The 27,999-nt window shown below is 51.2% G+C and overlaps 2 protein-coding genes across 3 annotated transcripts in view; one reads left to right on the top strand and one right to left on the bottom strand.

Annotated features, from left to right (window-relative positions):
• The window catches only part of LOC122377511 (hormone receptor 4-like), a 92,993-nt gene that overhangs the window by 8,646 nt on the left and 56,348 nt on the right, over window positions 1-27,999 (top strand). For both annotated transcript variants that reach the window (XM_043357597.1, XM_043357596.1), the window contains exon 2: window positions 22,011-22,141. In XM_043357597.1, coding sequence (XP_043213532.1) covers window positions 22,011-22,141 — 131 coding nt within the window. The remainder of the gene's footprint in view (window positions 1-22,010; window positions 22,142-27,999) is intronic.
• On the bottom strand, window positions 12-2,535 carry LOC122377513 (piggyBac transposable element-derived protein 3-like). The gene is made up of 2 exons (XM_043357602.1): window positions 2,456-2,535; window positions 12-2,246 (listed from the first exon to the last, which is right to left on the bottom strand). Exons 1-2 carry the CDS (start codon window positions 2,470-2,472, stop codon window positions 518-520), a joined length of 1,746 nt encoding a protein of 581 aa, XP_043213537.1. The 5' UTR covers window positions 2,473-2,535; the 3' UTR covers window positions 12-517.

Raw genomic sequence — 27,999 nt, 5'->3', positions numbered from 1 at the left:
AACTTATTTTTAGTCAAAATTTCAAACTTTTTTGCACAAAATACTAGCTTCTTTATCGAGTGTATTAGCTTAGGATGATTTTCTTGTTTTTTATCCCCCCCAATTTGTCGCCAGGGGGGTCAATAAATATATGGCTATGGGCACCTGGGTAGTCGAAATATTGCCACAAAGCGCAATTCAAAAGAAACTTTTGAGAACCAATGTATATTCTTAGATGTGTATGCTGATAGGCACTTGCCACTACCAACATGTGAACATATTATGAGATCAGGCGAATGATCGTGATGATTGATAGTGTCAGCGGTCAACAATCAATTACGATGATGAGTCAATGCACTACCTGACTCACAAACATCGAAGTGCATTGGACAGTGACACAGCTTACAGCAAACGCTGAAAACAAAACATCCCTCCGGGATCTAGACGGCGCTTGCAAACTTTCACCCATCTCACCGTATCCAACAGTGTTGGCCCAACTAGCCCAAATTTCCCCATGGTGTACAGCATGTTCTTACTCTCAGGTCGCATGGAACGGCACGAAGCACGCCACGCACAGCGGCACCTGGCACTTGCGACAGGCGGTCTTCGGGTGGCTCTTGCACTTTCCCTCCTTGTTTGCACACGTTCCCTGCTTGGCAAGAGGAACGACCAGGTGGTTGATACCATCGTAGCGGATGCTGGCTGGGACGCGATGCTGACTCGACGCGGAACTTGGACGTCCAGATGGTGGCTTCGTCGTCTCTGCCAGGTGATACCGGACGATGGCTCGGATGAAGTTGATCTGATTCTCGCCTGGATGATGCTGACGGTAGAGCAGCCAGGCGTTCTGCATCGCGGCCCCCAGAAGCCAGCAGAAGATGCACCACCAGAACTTCTTCTGTCGGATCGCGATGCGGTACGCGCCGATGTTCTGGTCCATGCGGTCGGTACCGCCCATGGCGCAGTTGTAGTCCTGAATCATCTGTGGCTGAGCTACCTTGATCCTCTTCTTCTCTCGTCGCGACCATCTTTGAACTTCAGCCACAGTTCGGGACGAGCTTACCGTAGATGCTACGGTCACCACGCTGTTATCCTTCCACCTGACGAGGTTGATGCCCTGCTTCGTTTCCACGGCGACAGAGGTGTCTCCCCTGGGAGCCTTCTTCATCGCTGCCACCGAGCTCAGCGGACATCCTCGGAGGCGGTTCTGGCGGATGGTTCCCGTGTGCCCGATTCCCTCCTCCTTCAGCGCCATCATCAGAGGAAGGCTGGTGAAGAGGTTGTCCGTAAAGATGTGCAGTGCGTCCATGCGCATCTCCTTCGGCATTCTGTCTATGAGGATCTTCACTGCTGATCCACATTTCCCGAAGGCGGCCTCATAGTCTGGACGCTGAGCAGTTCCGCTGGCACCTTGGTACACTTCGAAGGTCAGTAGATACCCATCTGGGCTGTTAAGGCACCACGCCTTGAACCCAAACCGTATGGGCTTCCCTCTCAGGAACTGTTTGCACCCGTGACGGCCATAGTAGGGAATCATGCTCTCATCCACGTCCAGTTCTGTGGAAGATGGCGGTCTCTGAAAAGCTCGCAAGAACTTGTCTTGCATGCTGTTGAAGAGAGGTCGCAGCTTGGCCATCTTGTCACTGGGGTCGAGACGCTGGTTGTCAGCGAAGTGGAGGACCGAAAGGATGTCGTCAAAGCGGTTCCTCGAGATGATCCGGGAGACGAATTCCACGTGCAGGTCAGGGTCTGTCGACCAGAAGGCCCGGCGGTTCGGCACGTTGTGGTATCCCGAGAAGTACAGGATCGCCATGACAGCCTTCAGCTCGGCGATGGAGGGCTCCTGGACATTCTTCCCTCTCCACTGGATATATCGGCGTGTCTCCTGAAGGAGTTGCGCATAGAACTCGTCATCCAAGAAGAAGCTCAGTACTTCAACGGGTGTCTTGTTCGAAAAGTTCACCTGTGGGTATGGGCAAGCTTCCTCTCGCTCCTTCAGAAATGAAGCGACCTCTCGTTTGCCCCACCTGTGGCTGGTTGGGGCGACCGATTCAGCAGCTTCGTCGTCAGAACCGTCCTCTTGGCCGACGAGTTCAGCATCTGCTTGCAGCAGGTTGCGGTTGAGGTTGTCGATGGTACCGCCTCCGTCCTCGTCTCCCGAGTCGGCGTCGCTGTCCTCACGCACGTTAGGAGGACACAGGAAGACAGTGGCCGGACTCTCGCCACTCTCATCAACTTCATCCAGGAGATCAATCAGCTTTCCAAACCTGGAAAATGATAGCAGACTGCAACGCACATTTTCGACCACCCAAACGCCCATGGCCATAAATATATTGACCCGTACAGAAGAGCGTCATGCTGCGGCAAATCTTCAACGAGGCTATTTTATTCGTTTCAGGGGTCTTAAGGGCAGTTCAAAGAAACATGTCTGTGAAATTTATTTAATTAGAACAGCTAAATAACTAAATACACTCACCGGCGTTTTTTCGGCATGTTGACGTAGTTTCGCGACTGTCAAGCAGAACAGAGAAAATGGCGCAGCAGCAGCAACCGCACATCAAGTCCTTTAAAAATGCTTATTTATATATGGGGCGTAGGGTAACTGTGGGGAAAACGCACCCCTGGGTTAAACGCCTCCCCTAAAAAAATCGTACTTCTTATCGACGGATAGGTGTTTTATCCTGTCTTTCAGAACAGTCAGCTGCTTGTTTACGTAGGTCTCTATTTCCGGTTCTGCGTCTTGAGGAGCAGCGTGGGTAGGTGCTGATGTTGGTTTTGGGTGTTGTTTTTGTTGTTTTTACAGAAGATTCCTAATATTTTGATGCCCTCTTTATATCACAAAACTTGCTATTGTGCACATCATTCAAAACTGCGTTTTATTGTCATTCTGTTGAATGTATTATGCTGCGGCGTTAGTGGCGCGTTTTTTATCAATATTTTGTTGACCGGATATGGAGCGGATGGGGAAAGACGCCTACTCGATGCATGGGGCAAGACGCCCCCAGTTTTCTGAAAGGGGGGCGTTTTGCACGGTGGTGAGAGTGCAGGGTAGCGCCCTGTAGGTCGGGGCCGAAAAGGCTTCTCCCTGTCCTTTTTTGCTGATATATCCTAAACGACTGCAGATATCGTCACCAAATTTTTAGGACTCCTCCGGGCATCCATTTTACACATTGCAACAAAATTTTATTCCAAAGGCTATGATAGGTTGACCACAAATGACGTTAGAATGACGTCAAGTTCTGCCATGTTCATCAATTTCTGTTGATGGATGGGGTGGGGGCGCTTTGCACATGGGTGTGGGCGTATTACCCAGGGTATGGGGCAAAACGCCCTTTTGTAAGGGTATGCGAAAACCTTTAAGGGGGGTGAAATACCACACGCAGGTGTCTTTTCTTGGTCTCAAAGCGTAGTAAAAAGAATGAGCTACATGATGGTGCCCAAAGGTTTAAGTAATCTGTGTTGGGTTGAGTGTCAGAAGGTTTCGCGCTTAATGGGGGCGTTTTTGACCTATTCACCCTATATACTTTCATGAAAAACACCCACACTTTTGAGGAAAAAATTCATAAATTTGCGAAATATATATATGGCTATGGGCACTAATGGGTTAATTTAAAATTCCTCAATACGCTCGGGCTTCGCTTTCCTATGCTTTAATTACTCAACGCGTTCGGGCAACGCTTTCTTGTGCCTTATTGAGCAGATGGTGTATCTGCATAGGTATTTACTAGGGTTACCCGCGTGCTCCGCAACGCGAAGAAGGGTTATTTTTGACCCGTGGGTATTGGATTGGTCTGTGTCGATTCGGCTGGTATCTATTTCGTTCGATTGCTTTTTGATGGCCAAGCATTTTGTAATAAAACAAAAAAGATACATCGCATCGAGGTGCCCGTGTCGTATTATCATGCGTTCTACTTAAAGGAAATAGTTCACTTTTTAACATGGGTTTTGAACTGGAATAGCAGTTCCGTAGCTTGGGCTGAGACGAGCATAAATCAGGAGCTTTTACAGCCCAACGATCACCCTAGGCAAAGATATTCTATTTCAAAGGTGTCTTGCGTTGAGGATGTGTGCCTTGCATATATTTCCATCCAGTATGAAAAGAGCATGGGTCCCGAAAATTCTTCAGAAAGTAGAGAAATTATCTACAAGAACTCTAGAGAAATTCTCGTACTGATCAATTAGGACATTCAGGGGAACATTATCAGATCGAGCAGATCGCCCAAATGCCGGTGGCTGCGATAATTTCTCTGTTTCTGAAGAATTTTCGGGACCCATGCTCTTTTCATACTGGATCGCTAGTGCCTTACAGAAACTGAAAAGTTCTTCCTATATCAAAATATAGAAAATAATCTTTTGTTATAAAAAGGTTTTATTTTCTTTGCTGATTATTTTGAACATAAAAAATCATAAATCTGTTGCAAAAAAAATAATTTCGTGAAAGTGAACTATTTCCTTTAAGAATAATTCGGAAACTGGCGTGAAGTCTTTTGAGAACCATCGATGAATTTCGCTAAAAATGACAATGTAATGGTTTGGAACATTTACATTTTTAAGGATACTGTTGCTAATCATGCAAAAATGAAGAGTGAATATTGGACAGAATTGAATGTTCTATCCAATGGTACCATATTCAATTGCCAAAGGTATCAGGTTATGCAGCAAACCCCGTGTAATTAATAAAGTGGCACAAAATTGACAAACACCATTTTCTCCTGTGATTTGCACCACCTTGATTTGGATCAATCAGCTTTTCACAATTTTTATATGAGAGGCGGTACCTTTCTCTTGCAAATAGGCGTTGATTCAACTCGCTCCATTTAGCGGTCACCTAAAAATAAAATTAATTCCAAAATCCCTCAAAAACCGCAATTTTTCAAATAAAAGTGCCCTCTCCGGTGCACGTGGCGCGTGCTATCATCTGCATTGCACACCATTCAATAGCCCGTTCAATTCTGTACACGATGCTGTTTTCCCCGTGCCGGTCGGACCCCTGGTCACCAAGATATTGCACCGGGACCGGACCCGTGTCGGCCAAAATTAGCCGTTTTCGCCCGATTTCGCACGCCGATTTATACATGTAAAGTCTATGACGCGAATTTGCACTTTTTGAGCACGCGCCACGCGCTCCCTATCAATCCGATCGAGCTGAGACCCCTCAAAGGCACGTCGCGCATCCTTGATCTATAAGTTGTGCAAATTTCACCGGGCTAGGTGCAACGGTCTGGCCTGTAGTCCACGCAAAGCACCACCAAGTCGGGACCTCGGTAACGGACAGACGCACCCTCCTCAAATAGTAATATAGATTTATTTATACAGATCGTCGACGGAAGATCTCATTGTGAAATGAAATGAAATTCAATTTCTTGCATAAAAAGCAAATCTGTAAAAAAAAAACATTTTATTGAACGCTCTAATAAATTGTAAAAGTCCCTGTTAAAATTGTCTTTAGAAAAGAACGGTAATTTTCACCTTTTTCGGTCACTGCGAGCCATAAGCCTGTGATCCCCTCACCCCTGAATGCGCCTTTGGATTCCCACCAGGCTCTAGCTTGGAGCTCTAGCTGGCCTTTCAAACCTCTAAAAAAAATGAATTAAATTTCTACTTAAACTGTTGAATAGTTGGGTACCTATTGCATGCTTACATATCATCGTTGATTAAAATGTTACATTATCAAAATTCTTGTAAACCCTTTGCATGCCATTTTGCATTATCACCCACTCAAAAGTTCAGTTCGGCTGAGTCCCGGTCACATTTCAGTCACGTCTGAGTCAATCTGTCCGTACCCGGCGGTACATACCCCGTACATACATACAGTGGGGTGAGACTAAATGCTTACTTCGAAATCTAAGCTGCGTTGCGGCATTGGCGGTTATGTGCGGCGTGTATGCCGCATGATTAGTAAGCGGCGACCACTAAATTAAAAACTCAATAGCTTTGACCTGTTTTCAATGGATAACACTGCATACCAAAAATGTCCATCGCTCTCGTCATAGGATATTTATATTTAAATAACTAACTTATCTACATCATTGTTTTGAACCAAATTCATTCTCAGCCGCGAACGTATAAGGTATAAGCCCTTGCCGTTTCGCTCCTGATCAAGCTAGAGCTTCGCGGAAAAAACGAGCGTGTTGCCCGTGACGAGAGAAAGCCGATGATACCCAATTTTAAGGTCCTAGGTCATCGGTTGACCTTCCAGGTCAGGTCAATGACCCAAAAGGCGGGAAAATTGGGACCTGTTAGAACGTCGTAGTGTGGCTGCTATGGGTTTTTTCGGGGTGCTGATCACGAATACCATGCTGGTTTTGATCACAGATGATGTCTTCATTCATTTAGGCCAGGTCGGGTTAGGTCAGGTCAGGTCAACCAGTAGAGGTCCTGCCAGGTATTTGTAGTAGGTGTCAACCGCCTCTGACAGCCTCGTAACATGTTACGAAGGCACCAAAACTACTTTGTAAACGTTCATGTGGTTGCTTAATTCGAATTCAGCTCGAAAAAACTGGCCTAGAAACATGTCAAACTCGAAAAAGTGAACCGAGGTCACCAAAGGTCAATGACCTGACCTGACCTTCAGGTGACCTTGACACCCACCCTAATGCATGGGGGAAACATCATATCACATGTTTGAACGCTTGAAACCACGAAAAGACTGCAAACGCGCTGCTAATGCGAGCCGACATACGCTGAATCGCGGTTCCGGCCAAACATGGTCTCGAAAAGTAGGTCACAGGTCAAAGGTCATTTGGGTCAGGGTCATGAAATTTTCAGAGTGGGTGTTAAATTGATCAATGTACTGAAAGTTTCGTCGCGATCAGCCGCTTTTTAAGCGAGTTATTCGCGAAAAACCTTAGGGGGTTGCATCAACCCCCCCCCCCCCCTGTGCGGGCGAGGTCATGTTTTGATAGCAAGACTGAAACATACTTTTTTGGGTAGCCAGGAAATCGCATGCCAGAGCCTATTCAAATTCTTTTATCGGCCTTTATATGCACCAGTCGCATACAGGTACGGGATTTAGCCTACGATTTCCAGACAATCGAAAGACTGTTTGGAGCCAACAAAGGAAGGAATGAGTGAGTTAAGTTGAAAGTATTTATTTGGTTCAAAATGATGATGTAGATAACCTAGTTATTTAAAGCTAAATATCTTATGACGAGAGCGGTTGACATTTTTGGTATGCAGTGTTATTCATTGAGAACCGGTCGGAGCGTTTGAGTCTTTAATTTAGTGGTCGCCGCTTACTAATCATGCGGCATACACGCCGCACATAACCGCCAATGCCGCAACGCAGCTTAGATTTCGAAGTAAGCATTTAGTCCCACCCCATACAGTGTCGAGTCGCCCGTCCAGTGGCGCCACCTACCGACCTCAGCCGAGCCGCCGCCGCCGAGCCTCCGCCGCCGCCTCGCCCCTGCGACCGAGCCGGGCGGCGTTTCCTGTTTACTGAGTGTCACGTTTAATCAGGGGCGTAGGCAGGGGGGGCCACTGGGCCATGGCCCCCCCCTTGGGCGCCGAAGGCGCCCTTTGCGATTGGAGGGCGCCGAAGGCGCCCTCCAATCGCAAATGCAATTGTGATATAATCGAATCGAAAAACAATCGCGACTGGAGGGCGCCCTCCAATCGCGAATGTGTTTACAGGGAAAATACGGATGGAGGGCGCCCTCGGAGGACGCCCATTCCAAATACGCCCTCCAAATACGGTTGGAGGGCTCCCTCGGGCGCCCTCCAACCACATTTGTAGGCTGTAGCTCTCTAAGCGTAACGGTGGTCGCCTATGTAAGCCGCTGTCCTGTAAATAAGCGCCCTCTCACCCGAAGGCGCCCTCCTGTAGGTCGCCACCCTGCTACACATTGCCGCCCTTCTGCTGATCGGCGTCCTCATAATTATTGGCGCTCTCCTACCTATTGAGCCCTCATGTGAAATTTTGAAGGCCGCCTTTCTCCCTTTTGGCACCCTCTTGTTCAGTGCCGCCCTCCTACCTATTGGTTCCCTAGTCCTTCCTGTTGAATGTTAATCGGGGCCCTTCTCCTATTGGCGCCCTCGTGTAGATCGCCGCCCTCCTAACCACTGGCACCCTCCTGTTGATCACCGCCCTCCTATCCACTGGCACCTTCCTGTTGACCAGCGCCCTCCGCACAGACGCCCTCCTGTTCGTGTCATCCTCTTGAACAAAGGCGCCCTCCTCACCATTGCCACCCCCATTTTAATCGTCACCCTTCCGCTCATTGGCGACTTCCAGTTGATGACCGCCCTCCCACCTATTGGCGACCTCTTGTTGATCGCCACCCTCCTATTGGTGCTCTCCTGTTCCTCGCCACCCTCTTACTTCGTGGCGCCCTCCTGTTGATTGTTGATCGGCGCCCTCCTACCTATTGGTGCCCTCCTGTTGATCGCTGCCCTTCTATCCATTGGCGCCCTCCTGCTGCTCGCCAACTTCCTACCTATCGGTGCCCTACTGTCGAAACTCGGGATGTTGATCGGGGCTCTTCTACCTATTAGTGCCCTCCTGTGGATCGCAGCCCTTCTACCTATTGGCAACATCCGTTGATCGCTGCCCTCCTATCATTTATTTACTCCTTTGGCATGTTTTTCAACTTAGTCGTTCTATTGCACATAGTTGATGTCTTGCCTGTGAAAACTGCCACAAATGAACGTGCATTCAGCACAATGAATGAAGTATCTATACCTACCAAAACTATCTACGCTCTACGATGCATAAAACACGTCTTTGGTCTTAACGGATTGATCCTACTTTACGTGCATCATGGCATCTATATGGATTACGATTAAGTATTGTCAACAGGTTCGGGCGCAACAGCAGGCATCTGAAGTTTCGGTGATTGAAACTGGTTATGTGGGTACACTGTATGCATCTGTGAGAAGGCTATGAAGGCTGGTCTGAGGTAATTTGGATGATGTTTACGCATCTCGCGCTCCGGTATCAATCCGATACGGTGATCTGGTGCGTAGATATGCCACCGCCAATAAACTTTTATACATCGACACCCATGAGCCAAGCTTTCTGTACAGTTTGTGTGGCAGCGGCCCGACCAAACCTTAGGTATTTTTTACACCTTCAAATTTGGTAAAAGAGCGAGAGGAGCTTTGAACAGTGATCGTATAAAAGGCGTGCCTAAAAAGCGGAGGAAAAGGTTGTTTTCAAAAATTTCGCGCGCCTTCGGCGCAGCATTTCAAGAACACTTGACCTTTTGTGACCTGGAGTATAAAGAATACACACGATAAAATCAATGCAGCACGACCTATACGAGGTTACGCAAAAAAAAAACTGGTGGCATGGTAAAAAACGCCTCCCAACCCCCCAACCGGCAACCCCCACTGAGCGATTTTTTATCTCGTGACCGTATGGCGCCCTCTTTGGGTGAGGTGGCGCCGTTTTGACCAAATGTGGGCCACGCGTTGCAAAAAGGCGGTTCGCAAAAACGCGCGTTCGAGAATAAAATTGACAAGGGAGGGGCCTTGGCGGGCGGCGGCGTGGTCGGCGACGAAAAAGTCTGATCAAACTCGGTGTGGTAAAAAGTGGACGGCCCGTTATTGAAATGGGCTAGAGGGCGATGCGTGCCGCGAGGGTTCGATAGACAGTGTGTGTGGTGGTTGCCGCCTTTGAATGCAACTTCTCCTCTTTATACCTACATCCGGTCCTACGCCTTCCCACAACTTTTCCTTTTGCGACAAATAATGACATTTTGCGCCTGCCGCCTCTCGGTATTCTTACGCCTTGCGAAAATCAGTTTTCAGTATATCGATGTATGGTACGAATGCATGTAGGCAATAGGCATGTGCAACTGCTCAGGTCAGGGCCTCGGCTAAGGAATTTTGACTACTGGGGCGAATGGTCGAAGTGTGTTAACCTGCGCCCTGCTGGGGGGTGGGGGTGTTTGAACACCCCCCCCCTCCCCCCACTGCGGTTTTCCGCGGATATCTCAAAAACGGCGGCGCGGAGCGCCACACCTTATCCTCCACCAATTCTACACATGTTGTAATAAGTTCAGACCAAGATCATTCAAGGTCAGGTCACCAGGTCACTTCAAGTGACCTCATAAAATGTTTCAATGTATGCCATAGCTACACCGAATGACCGATCGCTTTGAAACTTTCAGCGATTGATAAGCATCGTATCTGCCTTTCTTTGAATTTCAGAATCCGACCCGCCCATGGCCCATGGCCCATGACATATTTCAGCCATCCAAATATCCATAATAATCCGTTTCACCAAAACTGGTTGTTGACTATCACAAATTCACTGTAAGGGACCAGATAACCATATATCTCACAGACTCACGAGTCACGGTTCACAAAGGCATGCTTATAAATCGCATGTAGCTAAATCAATAAATACCTCTGCTGCTGTTTGACAAGTTCAGTTAATTTTTTACATGAATATCGAATGCTATAATTTTATCTGTTCTTATCCGTTTTCAACCTTCAATTCCCATATCCGATCTATTTTTTTTCAAATTTGGGATCCAATCCTATCCGGTCCATGGATTTAGCATGGATAACGGAGCTATCCGGCCCATGAAGTGCTCTAGCAAGTAGCAACAGTATGTACAAAATTTATATCGGCATTTTTCATATCGGTGACCTCAGGTCAATTTTGCGTCTTCTGGGTATTATAAGTCAATGGGAGAAAATTTAAAACCGCCTCTCTTGGACGAAAGTCATTCTTAACACTCTCAAACACTGAATTACAAGTAATTTTAACACTGAACATGAAAATGCCATCCATGACCGTGTTTATACCTCTTAGGTCATTTCAGGTCACAAATGGTATCTAACAGTTCTTCGCGACTAACTTTTGAAAGAGGCATGCTAGAGCGATGAAAACGCCTTATATGTGTTCAGCTCGACGATACGGATCCACTGATATGCAACATGACAATTTCCGGTCAGATCAAGAACTTGACCTGAGGTCAAATTTTCAAGTTGACCTTTCAAGATCAAATTATAATTCGATGCGTCTTGACGAGAGGAACACGATGTCGGTAAAAGAAAGCTCGTGCAAGGCTTGAGTCAAATTCGATTTTGAAAAAAAAAACTTCCCGAAAAATTTGTCTATTTTGGAAGTTTCTGCCCCCTGCAAGCAAAACCGTTGACGTTAGGTGATAGGTCAAATCTGAGAGAAATACTCAGAAAAAAAAACGCTAATATGGCTATCAAATGCGCTTTTCCGCAGCGCTGTAGCTCTATTGGTTCCCGAGTCATACGTCGGCATCTTGCAAATTGTCGATATTCGACCTGAAATTCGGCGAAATTTGGCCTTCAATGACCCCCATGACCTGACCTTTGACTGACCAAAAAAGTGACCGAAGTAGTTTCATTCATCATTATTTTTGACGCTTTTTCGAACGAAGGGTAGCTTATGGATTATGGAGGTGCAAAAAGGTATGTTTGGCAATGCACGCCTATGTTTTTGGATAGTAATTGAGGGTGCAGCTGCACACCATGCACCCTCTCTTCCGCCGCCCATGATTTTTGCCACAAACGTCTTCAACCGCTCCCGAGTGAAAGAATGTACGCTAATATTAAGATATTATCATTTTGTAGAGGTTGGGCAAAACCTGACCACTACTGGGGCATTATTTGACTCTACTGGGGCATTTGCCCCAGTAGTTAACATGTTAGCCGAGGCCCTGGCTCAGGTGCAGCGCGGGTGCGTGGTGGCTCCCGCGGCCGTCCGTTTACGGTTTGGCGTATACCGTGCCGGGCGTGGGTGGCTGATAGTGGCAGTTGCCATTGATTTGTCATGAGTCAGCGGCTCTGACCGATTACTGGGGCCACTGTAACACCCTGGGGCTGGGGGAGGGGGGGACGGGGCGGGGCGGGACATCACCTCAGCCGGGCCCGCTATCTGCAGGCTCACTGGGCCCGGTGCACATCGATTGCTCTAGTGCTGGTGAGGTTCGCACCGGGCGCAGTTTGCACAAAGACCAGGTGACGGCCCGGTTCCTGAAATCCATGCGCAGACCGATCGCCGCCCCGGGGTCTGTGGCTCCCTCCCCCTCCTCCCCTTCCCCTCCCCACGGCGCCAGTGACGCTGCAGCAGCATGGAGTCACGTGACCTCGGCTCGGTCCCCGGCGGCCGGTCACGTGATCTGCACGGGTCGACGCTCGCAGCCGGGGTCAGAGGTTATCAGAGCCTGCGGCGGGGGGGGGGGGGGGTCTGCGCGTGCGGCGGGGGGGAACAGGGTGCCATCTGCCGCTGCAGGGCTGCAGCGCGCAGGACGTCATCCGACTGACTTGCAGGCTCTCATATTGAGTGGTAATTTCCGCCTGGGCTGCTGCTGGCTGCTGCCTGCGCTCCCCCCGTCTGATGACTGCGCACTGCGTACTCTGACCTTGGTTTGGTGGGAGCATGACCGTGGGTGGGAGATGTAAGCGGTAATGTTGGAGAGGCGTTATTCGAACCAGATAGTCATTTGAACAGCTTAATTAACCACTTACTTTCAATTTCTGGCTTCCCTGAGTAGTTATGCTTCTTGACGTTTCCGTTCCATGTACGGATGACCCAGTCTTGTGATCGATCTCCACCCACCATTGCTTCCTCATCGTGCACGTTCTCCCTCCTTCCCTTCTTTATCTTTCTTTCTTTCTCTCTCTCTCTCTCTCTCTCTCTCTCTCTCTCTCTCTCTCTCTCTCTCTCTCTCTCTCTCTCTCTCTCTCTCTCTCTCTTTCTCTTTCTCTTTCTCTCTCTCTCTCTCTCTCTCTCTCTCTCTCTCTCTCTCTCTCTCTCTCTCTTTCTTTGCCTGTCCATCTTTCCCTAACTCAACGTTTTCAGTTTCTGCCGGACGCACTTACGCCATCGGAGCGGAGCGGGAGCATTGCGGTACAGTATGCTTTCAGGCGTTTTCACTAGTGTCATCTAGCGGCGAAATACGTGAACTCTGCGTAAGGCGGCTGGCTGGCGGAGGGTACGTACATACGTCAGGGGTGTAGTTTTCCGCTGAATATTGACGTGACATTGGGGACTTCAGCTATGCAATAATGTTTGCTGTGTTGCTCAGCAATAGCTAGAAGCGCCAGCCCCTCGCTCTCGCTAGGTATCAGTTATTAGACGGCAATGACTTGGAGACCGCGTGAAGACGCAACATTCGTTTGGAGCATTGGATCCCAGACGTCATACATTTGCTTTTTGGTAGCGTTGGCTAGGGATTTGTTTATTATCCTTCATCGGTACTCGTGAACCCCGAAACACTACTGCACCGCACCCTGTCTGCCATGAATGCACTCTGCAGAGAAGCATCTCCCCTTCAGTTACCAATGTGGAGCAGACTATCTCAGAACGACGCCATCCCGAACTGCGACTTGCAGCCGTCTGACCCCGATCGAGGTCACGACCCCGCCCCTGTCCCCGCCGCCGCCGGGCTGTCTGATGCGGTGCCTGGCCGACCAGCCAGCCAGACGACAGGCGACCGCAGCTCGTCCCGTTTGCGGTTTGACCCGCTCTTTGAGCTCGGCCGCTCCGGTGCAGCATCTGTGACTGGGTGACTCCACCGCGGCCTCGTTGGCCCGTCTCGTCTCATCCGTCTCGTCTGGCCGTCACAGGCCGTCTGGGTGAATCTGTGTCGTCTGTGGCGTGACGGCCGAGTCGGCCGGGAGGTTTGGACCCTCCCGCCGCCGCCGGAGCTGCGTCTGGTCGCTCCGGCCGACCTCTGACCCAGTTCCTGTCGGTGACGTCATCTTGCATGTCAGACAGCTGTCGGCAGGGGACCGGCATCCGGCACTCGGCGCACTCGGCGCGGCCGGCGCCGCCACCGGGCCCGTGTCACCGCCAGCAGCTGCCCAGCCGGCCGTCATCAAAATCCGCGCCTGAAACCGTTATCCTTGTGGGGACAGGATTAGTGTGCAATACGAGGTTATCGTAAAATCGGCTGCTCGTAAGCTATCAACAATGCATAAATCTGTGGCAATCGGATATTTCAATTTGCGTGAAATTCAATTGTGACAGTGCTACAAATTATGTAACGCCGAGAGAGGACTTTGAGTCAGCTGATCCGCCTTTTCACATACCTCCCGCGACACGCTAACGAGCTGGCACGCGACAACGTGCGTGCGGTCGTCATCCGAGCGGGGGTGCCGCCGATGACGAGCAGCGGGCGTCATCGGCTCGTTAGGGCTCTAGGGGCGTCATCGGCGTCATCTGCCGGCGATGACAGCTGCAGGTGGCGGCGCCGCGCACCAAGGCCGTGCCGCACGACGGCACGTGCCAGGGAGCGGTCGGGAGCGCTTCGACAGCCAATCACCAGTCATTATGTACGGCTGATGGATAGGATGCCGGCCGGCCGCCCGCTCTGCCCATGATGACGTGCTGTTTAGCTGGGCTGTGAGTTTGGGTACCGGACGCGCAGTGTGCTGACAAAACTGTGGCTGGGATCGGTGAACTGGGAGGGAGCAGAGCGTTGGCTCTCCCTTGTCAATGTGGGCCGAACGGTAAGGAAGAAATAACCGATACATAGGTATATCGTTTCAAATATTCACAAAACAGCGCACTGTTGATCCATTTTTTTAAGACGGATGTGTTGCGAAATGACCAAAGATGTCCCTAAGGCCAACGTTGAAATTTTGAACTGATCATAACAAAGATAAACTATTTCTCGCACTATTTTTCTCACTTTTATGTACCTTTTCTACATATATCTTATTTTGTAACCATGCGTCACATACTTCTGAGTTAACTACGCATTGATCAACGATTGAGGGCTCGTCAAATAACTTCCCAAAACAATTTGCGAGCTAAAAGGAGGAAGCTGGGCAAGTATGAAAGTTCTTCAGACTCGCAGCTAGTCAGGATGTACTCCCGGTGTTCCGGATGTGTTGGCTTTATGCAACTTTCAACTTTGTTGATGTTCTTCCGTATGTTGTTGTTACATGATTACATAAACGGATGATGAGTTTCCGAGTTCCGCTGTGAGTTAAGTGAAGTACTGAAAGTCCGAAACAAAAAGAAAATTTACATAAATCCGTCATGCTATCGATCTTCTGATTATTACCAAGGAAATGTATTTATTTTATGTTGATGTTTATCGGCAAGTCTTAACTATATGTGCCACTGACACATGAACAACAACACCCTCTATGCTGGCATGCGGCAGCCGGCGCCACCTTTCAGCTACACTTGTCCAGACTCTATACCACAATCGCGCCTCTGACATCCATCATATTCACTACTGCGGCATTATCGTCTCCTTCGCCGAGCTGCGCCGTTTTCGTCCCTCCGTCCTGTTCTGCAGAGTTCCCCGCCTTGCGTGCCAGCCGTCCTCTGGGCCTGAGCCCGGGTTCCGCAAACAGCCTTCATAACTTACTACAGTCAGGAGCGGACCGACCTAGAACACAGCACACCGAGCAGACAAGGTAGCCAGCCCTTCCGAGATCCGGAGGTCGACCTATATACCGCCTCCGGGAAGGTCATGACGCCAGCTGCACGGCCTATAGCAACCGAGATTAGATTTCACTGCGGCACTGAGTAACAGCATTAGAAATTGTATAGGTTACTTGGTGAAAAGGTACAGAATGTAGTTTTACTTTTTTCCTGGTCAATATGCAGTCCATATCTATTGCATAAATATTGTAGTGGTTTGTCTCTGTTTATGAAATTCACCCTTAGTAGAAAATAGAACGATAGCCTCTACCCAGTTATTAGTTCCGACTTTCCCGTGACGCCCGTGAGTGTGCGTCTGTTTTTCGTCCAAACGTGGTCGAGGTAGAAAATATATGCTTCACAAAAGACTCAGGAAGCTCTATTCATTATCCATAATCCTCCCTCTATGGCAGTGCAAAAGGGTCTTCCAAGCCCTCCCAGTCTTCCTTCCTCCCAGATCTATACCGCAGGTCCAATATAGGTCACTCCGGGGTCCGTCCAGCGGTGCCGTTGTCTTGTCTCTCGCGGACCGGAGACGCCGCCCGCCCAGTGCACCTCTCGGCAGGTGATAGGCCGTGAATTGAGCCGGGGACCACCTTGAGGGGCGCTGAAAGGGCGCTGAAAGGGCGCTGAAAGGGCGCCCATGGGCTCAGGGTCGCGGCGAGAGATGTGATTGGGCAGTGCTGCCCCCCGCTGAGAAAGTCCAAAGACGCCCCAGCACCTGCGTCACACACACGTGGCCGGAACGCGCGGCAAGTCTGCTTCTATAGGATAGCTGGTCAGAGTTGAACGGATCCGCGAGGCCAGGGTCAGGTGGGGGGGAGGTGGGGGGGGGGACGCAGCACTGGCCTCGGCTGGGGGCGAGACGTCTTAGAATGGCTCCGGAACAAGCACGAGCGACTGGTCGCTCCTTAGTGAAAGCAAAGGAAGTCGTAAACGCAGGGACGTTCGGCATTCTTATTCACTATGGTCGTTCGTAAATAATAGAGCAGACCATTTAAAATTTGGGTTATTGCTGTGCCGTGTGCGTATCTAGCACACCTGCCACTTCTTAGATGCCTTAGTTCTAACTATCTAGTCCTAACCATGTCGGTGAGCTAGGTGCTAGGCTCATCATTTCCGCTGAGCACACCACAAGGTGCGAGACCCGCAGGCTGATGCCACACAATGCAATTAGTTACATTGTCAGATTATGTCTCGTCATCCCGCGCCGTATAGCGGTGCACTGCAAAACAACAATCATAGTCTTCGTCATCATACTATACTTAGCCGTTATGCAATCTGTCATCGTTATCCAGCATTGATCTGCAAGTCACGTCGCTCACTTTAGAACTGTTTGGAACAGTATCTGTAACGCAATCTGAACACTTCACCAGTTTTCACGCACGTCCGCGCGCTCGTAAGCACGCACTTGGCCTTGGTATCAGTAGGTCATTAAACCTGTTAGCAAACGGAAGGAATAGAGAGTCGCCGTCCGCATTGGCAAGGAAGGTCTATTGTCAGAACAGGCTATTTATACCATAGCTATCTATCTTGAGTCTCGTGCGTACTTAGCTAGACATTGATTTGTAATACATCATATTCTGATCATTTGTCAACTGGAAACAAAGCTGTAGATACAGTAGGAAACCCACCAGCAAGTTTAAGCAGTTGGAGCCGCTTTTTTACATCCGGTTGGCTGCGCTCGTACGTACGTTTTCCTGATGGGATCAGAAGATAGGGTCTCGCTCAGCGCGTTGGTCGACGTACTACGTTCGGAAGTACCGGCTGTCCGGTGTCTCTGTCTCTGTCCCAGTGTCTCTGTCTGTGTCCGGTGTCTCTGTCTCTGTCGTGGCCCAGATAGAACGTCACGCGGCACTACAGCTCTCTCACTGAGGCCGGTTAGCACCGCTCCGCCGCTGTGTGAGAAGCTCACCAAACATTACGTCACGTGTGCCTGAGCTGCGGCCTCGACCGGGCCGTTACTCGGGGCTGCAGCTGACAGCTGTGGCGGCGTTCCGAGAAATTCACCGAGCTGGTCAGAGCTGCGAGCTGGCGTACCCTGTCGGTGTTGAGCGCAGGTGGTGACACCTATTCAGGCGCCGTCTGCCGCCGCACAGTGCGGACGGTGAGCGTTTTCTCGGCACCGACGACAGCGGCGGCTGGGAGGTCATTACCGCGGCCCGTAGCTGCGGTGAACACCGTTAGGATTCGGCGAACGTTCATTCATGGTGGCTAACTCATCCGGTGAACGGGTTAGCCACCTGCAGGCCTGCCGTCTGACCTCGTTACGCTGATCCGGTCCTAGGGACGCCCGTGCTTATGATTCTTAAAATCCGTTGATCATCGATCGGCCATGATGAACAGACCTACATTTTGACCTGCTCGGGATACCCCACCATTCCACAGGTGTGTTTCTCTGTCATCATGAATCCGTCATGAGCCATGACCCAGAACTCGGCGCTCATGTCAGTGACCGGGCGGAAAGAAAGCGGCGCTCGGCATGGTGACTGGTCGGCCCGCGCGGCTGACTTTCACGGGCCCCGGCCGCGAGCGGCGGCAGCGGTTTCACTCATTGTCAAGTGCACGGCCGACGGTGCTGCCGGAGGTGGGGGAGCGGCACTTTCACAGCCGCGCCGCTCCCGAGGTCCTCAGAGACTGTACGTCATGGGCCTGGCCGCCTACCGACGACCATGGGAGGGTGCCTAACTCAGGGGCGCTGATTGGTGGACCCGAGTCCTTAGTTTTCAACGTCCTCTTCATTTGACGTTTGCGTTGTGTGACCATCGAGTGCATCCATCATCATTATCAAATGCTCGTCCACTATCCGAAATACCTATTTTGTTCTTCTGGCTTCCACACTGCCCTTTCGTCGCAAAGTTTTTTTTTGGCATCGTCCGCATGCTTCATCTTTTTTAGCGACCAATAACGAGCAATACATATTAAATTGTGAGTTGGCCGTTTGACAGCGATCGATTCTTTATTATGATATTAATTGCAAGCTCAGCAATAATGAAACAATGCGAATAATATACTTACCGGCCTGTATGGTAGCATTTTTCACTACTATTGATTCCTCACGTTGTGGCACTGTTGCTTCCAGCCGGTAGTGAATCATTGTCATCACCAGTCACATAGTCTGAATGCTATCTTTTAATCGTTTGCCTCTGCTATCAAGCGGTGTTTCTTTACTTTACCCCAATAACTATGTTCCGTAATGTCATAGCAATTAATCGCTGATCATCGACTGGAGCAAATGTCTGGAAGCTATTCCACTTAGAAGCAGCCGAGCATCTATAATTTTGTTTATACGTGGATCCGTCTGGGAATGCGCCGCTGTATATGCAATCTGAAGGTCACAGGTCAATCCAGCATTACGTTTGGGCGTCCATATAAGAGCAGACTTCGATTCTGATTGATTCTGATTCTGAATGGTTGTTTGCTAGATAGTTGACCCGGTCTTATTCTGAGTGAACTCCGTAGATTGCTTGCAACAATAATTCTATCTAGAGAAACGGAAACAGCAATTGTACATTTAAAGTTCATACGCACACAGGTCCATCCTACGTTGTGATTTATGTCGATGGCTGGGTAAAAATGCACAAATTCGGGAACATGCTCTAGCTGCTGACCGGCTGTCCAGGTGTCCATGTGACTGATGAAACTATGTAAATTATCCATTCAATGCGAAAATGTATACTTTGAATATCTACAGCCCCTCTGCTCCTGTCACATGGCACAATTTCTCAACACGTTTCCATTACCACATCTATTCAAATGTGCAGTACTGGAACGGTCGGCATGCCTCTGCGGGCTGTACCGGGGGCAATAATGATCTGACACGGCCTTTCCTGAGCCAGCTCCTGGCACCGACCGGCACGTGCCGACATGGTCAGACTTTGTGTGACCCCGGCGCGACCCCGACCGTCGCGGCGGGCCCGGCGGGTCCCTGCGGCGCGACCCGAGCGGAACCCCGCGACCTTGCGCGGGGTCCGAGCGGCCACGCCGGCCGCCGCGCACGGCCGTCTCGGCGCGGCGCGACTTGTTGTGCCGTTGCGCCACTCCGGAGCGGCCGGTTCGTTGGCCGTCGTTCTGCAATGCTGCAGCTCCGGCCCTGACCCGGTTGGCTGCGGGCGGCGGATCTCCGCGGCCACTCGATGGTCAGGTCGCCGGCCTTGACGGAGGCCTCGGCGGCGGCTCCGGCGGCCGTGGACGACGCCCGAGGCCGGCCGGGTCAGCCCGGCCCGGCGGGACTCCGATATCTCCTCCCCACCCACCCGCCGACCCTGGTGACAACTCAGTGGCGCTGCGGTGACAGAGGCGATGTCGTCTTCCATGACATCACCGCTCCTCCCGGTGTCCCCGACCCGGCCGCTCCTTCGCCGCCGCCGCTCCAATCCTGGCTGCAACAGTCTTGGTCAGTGGTCACTGCTGCTTTTAAGTGCTATTTTTATCCAATTATTCATTATCCGCCCAATCATAATATTATCTATATCTCGTTTGTTTTACGACTGTCCGTTGTTGACAATATTTTGTTTGAACACTGTAAGGCGTCAGTTTTTACCCTCGATAATTACACCATCGTGTACATACCGTACACATATTTTCATCGAGATTTTCAAACATATATTGTAAAACCAGCACTTTTATCCTTTTCTCCTCTCTCCACCTTTTCTTCCTCTGCCTGCCCTTTTTGCGCCTGCCTTCGGTCACGTTTTGTGACCCCTGACCCGCCTGGCCGTGCCACGGCACAGAGCCGCCAGAGACCGTGCAACGGTCACCATTCCCCTTCTCCTGTGACCCTGCCGCAGCCTGCGACGCAGCCCTGTCCCTACAGCCCTGCCCCTGCCCAAGTGAAGGTCGGTCACAGAGCTCCGAGCCATGACCGCGTGCATAACTGCGCGCCGAACCCGGCGCAACACAGCTGGGCGCGGCGCATGGCTGTGATTCAGCCTTGACGCAGCGCGACCCCATCAGAGGAATTTCCGTGGAAGGGCTGACGCATCTCACCGTCCCCCAACACGGGAGGTCGATACGACATAAGGTCGAACGAGAGACCTCTCTGTTTTTTTGCGAGTTCGGTGGCCAGTCTTTAATACACCGTGGGTGATTTCATGTCTTTGTGAGGTGGCTAAGCCGACTGTCCCACTTACGATACTTTTGTCGTAACTCGTAGTACTACTGTGTTGTGGTACTCAGAATCACTCAAGGCCTTGTGAAAACTGCAAACCAATATTGCATGATGTCGTCGGCAGTTAAACCATTTTCCTCTAATTTAGTAGAATGCCAGTGAAATGACTATGTGTCTTATGTCACTTCTTAGTCATCTCCGTGTCATGTTATTGTTACCTTGCCATGCTTCTGGCTTCTGCTCTCTGAAGCAAAAACAAAAGGCAAGTTATGATGCGGGCGATAAACGCTGCCATATTTTATACACGTTAAATATGTTTCAGTTTCCCATCTGTCTATTTGTCGAGATCATTTAATGATTCGGCATTTATGCTTATTTTGGCATCTTTTAATGGATACAATTATGAAATGATATAACTTTTATACGGGCATGTTAATGTATGTAAACGTACGCACGATATAAACGTGGCGTTTATCATTTACTCCTGTCTACTGCATTCCCCGCCTAAGGTTAATCACCACCATTGTCTCCCCGCCCATCCATGCCGCCCCTGCCGCCCCTGCCTCCCCTGCCGCCCCTACCTCCCCTGCCGCCCCTGCCGCTCCTGGCGTCCGACGCCGCGCCGCCCCTGCCGCCCCTGCCGTCCCTGCCGTCCCTGCCTCCCCCGCCGCCCCTGCCGCCCCTGCCGCCCCTACCTCCCCTGCCGCCCCTGCCGCTCCTGGCGTCCGACGCCGCGCCGCCCCTGCCGCCCCTGCCGTCCCTGCCGTCCCTGCCGTCCCTGCCTCCCCCGCCGCCCTTGCCGCCCCTGCCGCCTCGCCGCCCCTGCCGCCCCTGGCGTCTGACGCCCCTGCCTCCCCCGCCGCCCCTGCCGCCCCTGCCGCCCCAGTCGCCCCTGCCGCCCTTGGCGTCCGACGCCCCGCCGCCCCTGGCGTCTGACGCCCCCGCCGCCCCTGCCGCCTCGCCGCCCTTGCCGTCCCTGCCGCCCCTGGCGTCCGCCGCCCCGACGCCCCGCCGCCCCTGGTGGTGCGAACAAACTCTAACTGGGTCAGCTAGGCATTGGCCTTAGGTTTTATCGGGCACCGGCGAAAGTGCGGCGACGCGGCGCAGCGGCGGCGAGCGATGGCGCACCGTCTCACTTTCTTCGCCGCGCCGCGCCGGGAACGCCTAGATGACTCAGCAGGGCTGGCGTGTTCGTCAGAACAGGGGACCGAGCGGAGCAGGACAGAGCAGACCCGGAAAAAGCGTAACTGAGTCAGATGGCTAATTCATAAAAAAGACATCCGGGATAGGGCCCAGGCCAGTGCAACCTACTCGTAAAGCGATACGTGCTGTAGCAGCCCTTTCATAGTTTTTTTATGAAATGCAATCCGTTTAGCTGAAATTTTCATAACAATGTCCAATATCCCTTTTCCCTTTATATTACAAACAATGGTGCATTAATTTATCATTTCAATGCCTTTAAAGCATCAAATGATAATGACTCCTTGCGCATTCGACCTAGAATGTCATGATCGCCCATAAGCTGAAAATTCTTGTTTTTCGTTTCAGCGATGCACCGGAGGAGGAGAAGCATTTCAAGATACCGACGGAGCTGATCCAGCACGTCAAGATGCCGTCTGACCTGGCGCAACAGGTCAAAATATCGGCCGCCCTTTCACAGCAAGGCAAACTGCCAGCAGGTAAGGACGGCCTGCAGGACATGCTACAAGCATGCCTCCACTACACATGCATCACATTTATCAAGCGATTGCAGGGTCTCGTTAGACCCATCCATTACAACCGTACCACAGGCCTTATTGCCGCTGTTGGTTATGGCTAGTCGCTGGAGTGGATGGTTGGTGCATTGCGGCGCAGTATGTATTCAGTGACGTGCTCTCCGGCACAGTCTGCATTCAGGCGCTAGCGCCGCGGCGGCACTGCACTGCAGTATAACCTTAGTGAACACGAGTCTCGATAGGTATTATCAGCATTTCAAAACACGTGCTTAGAAGAACAAGAAGAAAAATGCTAGCGATTAAATGATGGTCTGGAATGTCTTCAAGTTTCAACACATGGAAATGAAGCTCAAGGACATGGCCTTTCAACAACGTGAAGCATAGTTGTAACATTGCCTGGATCATGCTCGGATTTTACTTGGTCTTTTAAGAACACCCTGTAACCAGTGCGCTCGGTGATCTGCGTGTAGTTTCACACCTCCCGTTGCGACACCAAGTAATCCTGGGTGGGCTGAGTGACCTTTCATTAATGTCGCCTCTCAGTCGTCTTACCAACCCTCCGCGGCCGGCCGAAATAGCCCGACGTCCCGGGCTTATCTGCGCTGTAAAGCCATCAACCCGCTCATTTAACAGGGAATCATTGTGCGAGCGTGCGGAATGTGTCGCGACCCTGGCGGCGGAGCGGCGGCGTGGCCGGTGCGTGCAGCTGGCGGTTTTTTACCGTAGGTCGTGGGATGGCGCACCCGGAGAGCGAGTGACACGCCGGCAGTGGTTTAATCAAATCGCTGATTAGGTACGCACGCTCACAGACCCGCCTTGTTGCTGGGAAGGGTGCAGGGGTGATGTGACCTGACCTGGGACATAAAACGGTAGCCGGTAGGTGGCTGGAGGTTACGTAGACTAGTGATGTCAATCGGATACCAACTTTTTGGTATACCGATACCAAACCGATACCAAGCTGGTATTTGGTATTTCAAACCTTATGCATTTGGTATTTTGTTGGTATAAGGAATTGCTTCACTAATGCATAAGATGCTACGAATTTAGTAAAAAGTTGGTATTTCTATCAGTTTTAAAATTTGGTTTGGTTTTCGGTATTTTCCTATTGTTTTGGTTGGTATTTGCTTTGGTATCGGTTTCCGAATTTTCCGGATTAGACGTCACTAACGTAGACATATAATAAGATCATATCATGACTTTCGGCTTGGGTAAGATAGTGATTGAAAGTTTAAAGGAACTTGTCAGAATGTTTTTATGGACCATGCTCAGAGAAGTAGCCAAACATTTTTTTAATGTACCTAAGGGTAAAATAGTTATAAACGCACTTTTCATCAGTGACTGCAGTGCATAATTATTTCTTTATTCCGGCATTGAGTTTTTTATACGAGGTTGGGATTTTTACCGATGTGGTAAGTAAGCTCTGCACAAGCGACCAACAACTCAATTTACGCAAACTCTGCTATTTGCGCTATTCGCGTGGCACATGTGACAGCACGCCTGCACACGGTGCGGCCGATGGCTATCAGTCTGACGGGGCGTGTTGCCACTGCACGTCAGAGATGACGGCTCACGGTGATGGACGTGAAAGGTTGTGCCCAACGCAGCGGCGGCGCGGCGGAGCGGGCGTGCGTTCAGGTTAATCACCTGGGCCACGATATCAGGCCGAGCGTGAACTGGCGCTATGGTGTGAGGCAATAGCGGACAGTCCGCCGGCATGCACCGCCACTTCACACACATATAACTGGTAAAAATAACTTTGTTTCGCCAATGATTTTTTGTGGGTCCAGTGTAAGGAAATGTTCTCCAATGGTCCTGTAAGTCGGACAACGTTGTGCAACGTGCTTGCATGTGCGTACGTAGGTACTTTGATCCACAATTACAAAGCGTTGTCTTTTTAGAAACACTCTTTGTATTCATTGCCCTGGTCGAGGCATCTGACTTTGCAGCCGTGTGTTGGCCTTGCAGAAGCCTTGAAAGCGGGCTTTTTGCATTGCCCTTCGTGGTCAGCCTGCTGGTGGATAGCGCGCCTTCCTAATCAGTCATCACGAGGGGCGATTTTCCGACTGCCAAGGCCGGTGATGTGGCCTTAATGCCAGTTCCTGAGGCTGTCCTTTGGCTCCGGCAAAACAGCGCTCTGTTTTTGTCCCATGTTGACTGCAACAATCAGGAGGGTGAGATGCCGTACCCAGCCCGGTAATTATGCAGCCTCGGCACAGGATACCGGCAGTTGTTTGTAATGTGATGGTCATTCTCGTTGCGTCGATGCGTTTTTGCCAGCATCTCTGTCGGGGAATTTCAAACATCTCCGTCAAAGTCTCGGTAAGATAATGGCTAGTTTTCGATGCCGGAACTGTTTGTGCACAGACGCCTAACGGTTTCGTCGATACGGCCGACGTGTTGCAGAAATATGCGTGCAGTATTTGACGTTAGTAACCGTCACTCAGTCGACTGCTGCAGTCAGCGTCAGCAGTCAGCAGTCGTCAGCCGTCAGCCCTCAGCCCTCAGCTGGGAGCCTGGTTTTGTTGGTCGTATGAGTCAGAGTCGGGCCGTAGTTTCAGCAGTCATGCCTCAATCTTGGCAACGTTTAAAACATAATTATTCAGTCTTTCCCCGGAATATGTGCGCATATTTATCATTATCAGTGGGTGGGTTGTAAAAATGTACTTTCAGGGATAACATGAGTCACATTCTATTCATTCGACGCTATTCTGTTCATTTATAATACACCAGCACTGGTCAGTTCTGTCTGTGTCAGTCCCGGTCCCTCCTTCCCTGGCCTTCCATCCCCTCCAGTCAGTGGAGGGTCTGTGAGGGAGGGGGCTCCCCTCCCTGGCCGTGCGTCGTTTGACCTCGGCTGTCGGACTCTATTTGAATACGTCACCAGCGCCAGTGGCCACCAGCTGCAGCCGGGCCGCCCCCAATTCATCTGCGGCGCTGGCCTGTCCACTGGGACGGCACGCGCCGCTCCACCAGCCGGGCTAATCAATGGTCTGACCAGAATAGACACGGCGTCTAAATGGGGGTCACGCTGGATGCGCCCGACCCATCGGCCACCTTGGACCGCCCGCCCGCCCGCCGTCCGCCGTCCGTCCGTCCGCCCGCCCCCGATCTACCAATTATATCTCCAGCTTCTGCACTATTTAGCTGTCGCTCATTAGGGTGCATTACGCACGTGGGTCGATTTTTCACCCACGCATAATTGCCGACGCTGAATAGCCGGCTCCAAACGCAAATTAGACGCAGTCCGGCGGTGGGAATCGATGCGCAATCACAAAACGGAGCAAATAAATCAAGCGCGGACTCAGTGGAGCGAAACGCGGATATGGATCGGAGTTTGACAGCGGGAGCTGAGGTGGGTCTGATGGGTATCAGCCACTGGTGGAATGGACAATACGGCAGACCTCACTGCCGGCCCTGGACCCGGTGCGGGCGGCTGGGGTGTCGTGTCATCCCGAACTGCGCTCCAGCTGCCATCGACACCTGGCTGGCTGGTCACCTGTCGTGACGCCTTGCAGTGACACGCGTGACACCTCACCGTGATTCCCGTGACATTATGCACTGTACGGTGATATCTGTTGTATGGCGACAATGCATAAGATTTTCATTATTGTAAGCGTGATTACTTTGAAACGGAAGATCTCCAGCTGTAGATGCGTTGAACGAGTCAGTAGGTAAAATAGTCGAAGAGTTGTCTATTGCTGTACTTACAGCATTTTTTTTTTGCACTTGTAAGCTGCCATGAACCTCGTTATTCGCCAATATCAGTAGGCTGTTGTGATGTCCCTCGTCATCCCATTGACACTCGGACGCCCCACCGTATGTAGACCGAACGGCTACTACACCAAACGCGGTCGAGAGCACGCCGGTACTTCAGAGCCGCGAGCTCAGAGTACACGGGACCAGCCGTCAGGGGCGGACTCTGACCCCGTCAGGTCGTCAGCACCGGGGCCGCTCCTGCACTTCTGAACCCCCAATGGATGAATAACGGTCACCGATAGCGGAACCGTCGAGTGCTTCGGGTGATACCTTGCATTTGTATGAAAGGTTATTTGCATGTAGTGAAGCATTAATATGTTTGATTTTTATAATAATTGTTGATAAATCATTTTCAGTAATTATATGTGCGAGATTGGAAATGCACATTGCACATACAACAACGTAAGCATTAAATAATGTACTTCTAAACAGACTTCTTTCCAGAAGTTTATAATTGCACGCATCTTTGTTCCTTTTCGTTCAAGAAATATTTACGCTGTAATCGCCTGGAAAGTCTGCCGATCGCATTATTACCTAAGCTCCTTGCTAGCATGTCCGAAACTGTGATCATAGACTGTGTTCGCCGCCATTAGAATTCGGTACCTAACTAACTGTACTTCTTGATTTAATTCTGACGCCAACAGACAGCTCGTCTCGTCATTGTCTGATCCAAACTGTAGCACGGTCATTCGCTATTGTGTAAGAACGGTTACAATGCGATACGACGAGTCAGGGGAAGCGACTGGGAAGGAATGCTGGCGAATAGACGTCACTGGACGCCGTCTCCGAAAAAAATGTCTTCCTCCAGGCTTGGAGCAGTGTTGGGAGTTTCAACCCTTCCTAAGTGCATTTCCATTAGAATGTGCTCCCGAAAGGGGAGAAGGCTTTGGCCATCAATAGCAGGTTTAGCGATGCCCTTGCCGACATCCTAAAACCGGAAAGCTTTCAAGAATTATTTGTGTGGTCGTCTAGGCTTTTGACGTTTCTTCAAAGCGGCAACGCGAGATTTTGGGAAGGGGTGGATTTAGCCGTCCGATAGAAAATTTACCGTTGATAAAAATGCACCGGTCGCTGAGTTTCTCTGGAAAGAAGTCTGTTCCCACGTGTACGTGTTTGAGTTCCCTTTCACCCTACGTCATTGCATCCTCAATAAAAACTGACCCCGTTTAGCCAGAGGGACACCCGTTGTTCCACGACATTCCAGCGCCGTTTCGCAACCGGGCTATCCTTCAGGCCATGTCTGTGTGGCGGAGAAGGGCTGGGACGTCCTGAAACCGGCAATCTGGGTGATATCCGGTGTTCCGTGCCGGATCTGCTGTCCATTTCAGCCTTCATCCCATGGTCAGAACGCCGTTACATCAGAGTCTAGTGCCGTAGTTTTCACTGACTCGGAGCTACGTCTGCTTCCAGCTTGCGTGACCTAAAGCGCGTGTCCTGCGCGTGTGCGTGCTCGCGGTCGATCGACTTTCAGCGTGAGTTTGTGAGGACCAGGAGCCCGCCCTCGTGACAGTCACGTGCCTCGCCCGGCGCCATGCGGCGCGGCCATCGCTGTCGCAAGGCTGCGACCCAGTTTCGCCTCAGTACCGCTGTCGCGCCTGTTTGCTCACTCCTGCCTCTCTCACGCACATGCGTGCGGAGGCGAGCGGTCGAGAACGGCCCCACTCGAGCCGCCGGGGCCGCTGGCTCTCCAGGCCTCGGCGCGGCGGCTCTCGGACCTTGGACCGCCGGCGGCCAGGGCCGCCGCCAGTGCGCCGCCGCGCCGGCTCGCAGCATAACAATACTGCCCCTGCATGATGGACACGAGGAAGTGGTCTGCGACGCACGCCAGGCCTACCTGTTTATCACGAAACTGACCGGCGCGCCGCAGACTGACTGGCAGCAAGGTCGGCCTGCACGGCCCTGCGCGCCGACAGCCGCTCCTCGGCAGGGGAACGTGCGGCAGACCGAGACCCGGCCTGTGGGCCGACCCCGTCCTGCCGGCGCCGGCGGCGCGCGGCCTGCCTTCCCACGACGGCCGGGTGAACCGTTAGGCGCCCCGCGCGCTCGGCATTTGTTTGTTCCGCACG

The sequence above is a fragment of the Amphibalanus amphitrite genome, unplaced genomic scaffold, assembly GCF_019059575.1.
Source record: "Amphibalanus amphitrite isolate SeventyFive unplaced genomic scaffold, NRLGWU_Aamphi_draft 000046F_arrow, whole genome shotgun sequence".
In the NCBI taxonomy this organism is placed as follows: Eukaryota; Metazoa; Arthropoda; class Thecostraca; order Balanomorpha; family Balanidae; genus Amphibalanus; species Amphibalanus amphitrite.
Note: the sequence above shows the minus strand (reverse complement) of the source record. Positions and strands in the feature narration are given on the sequence as shown.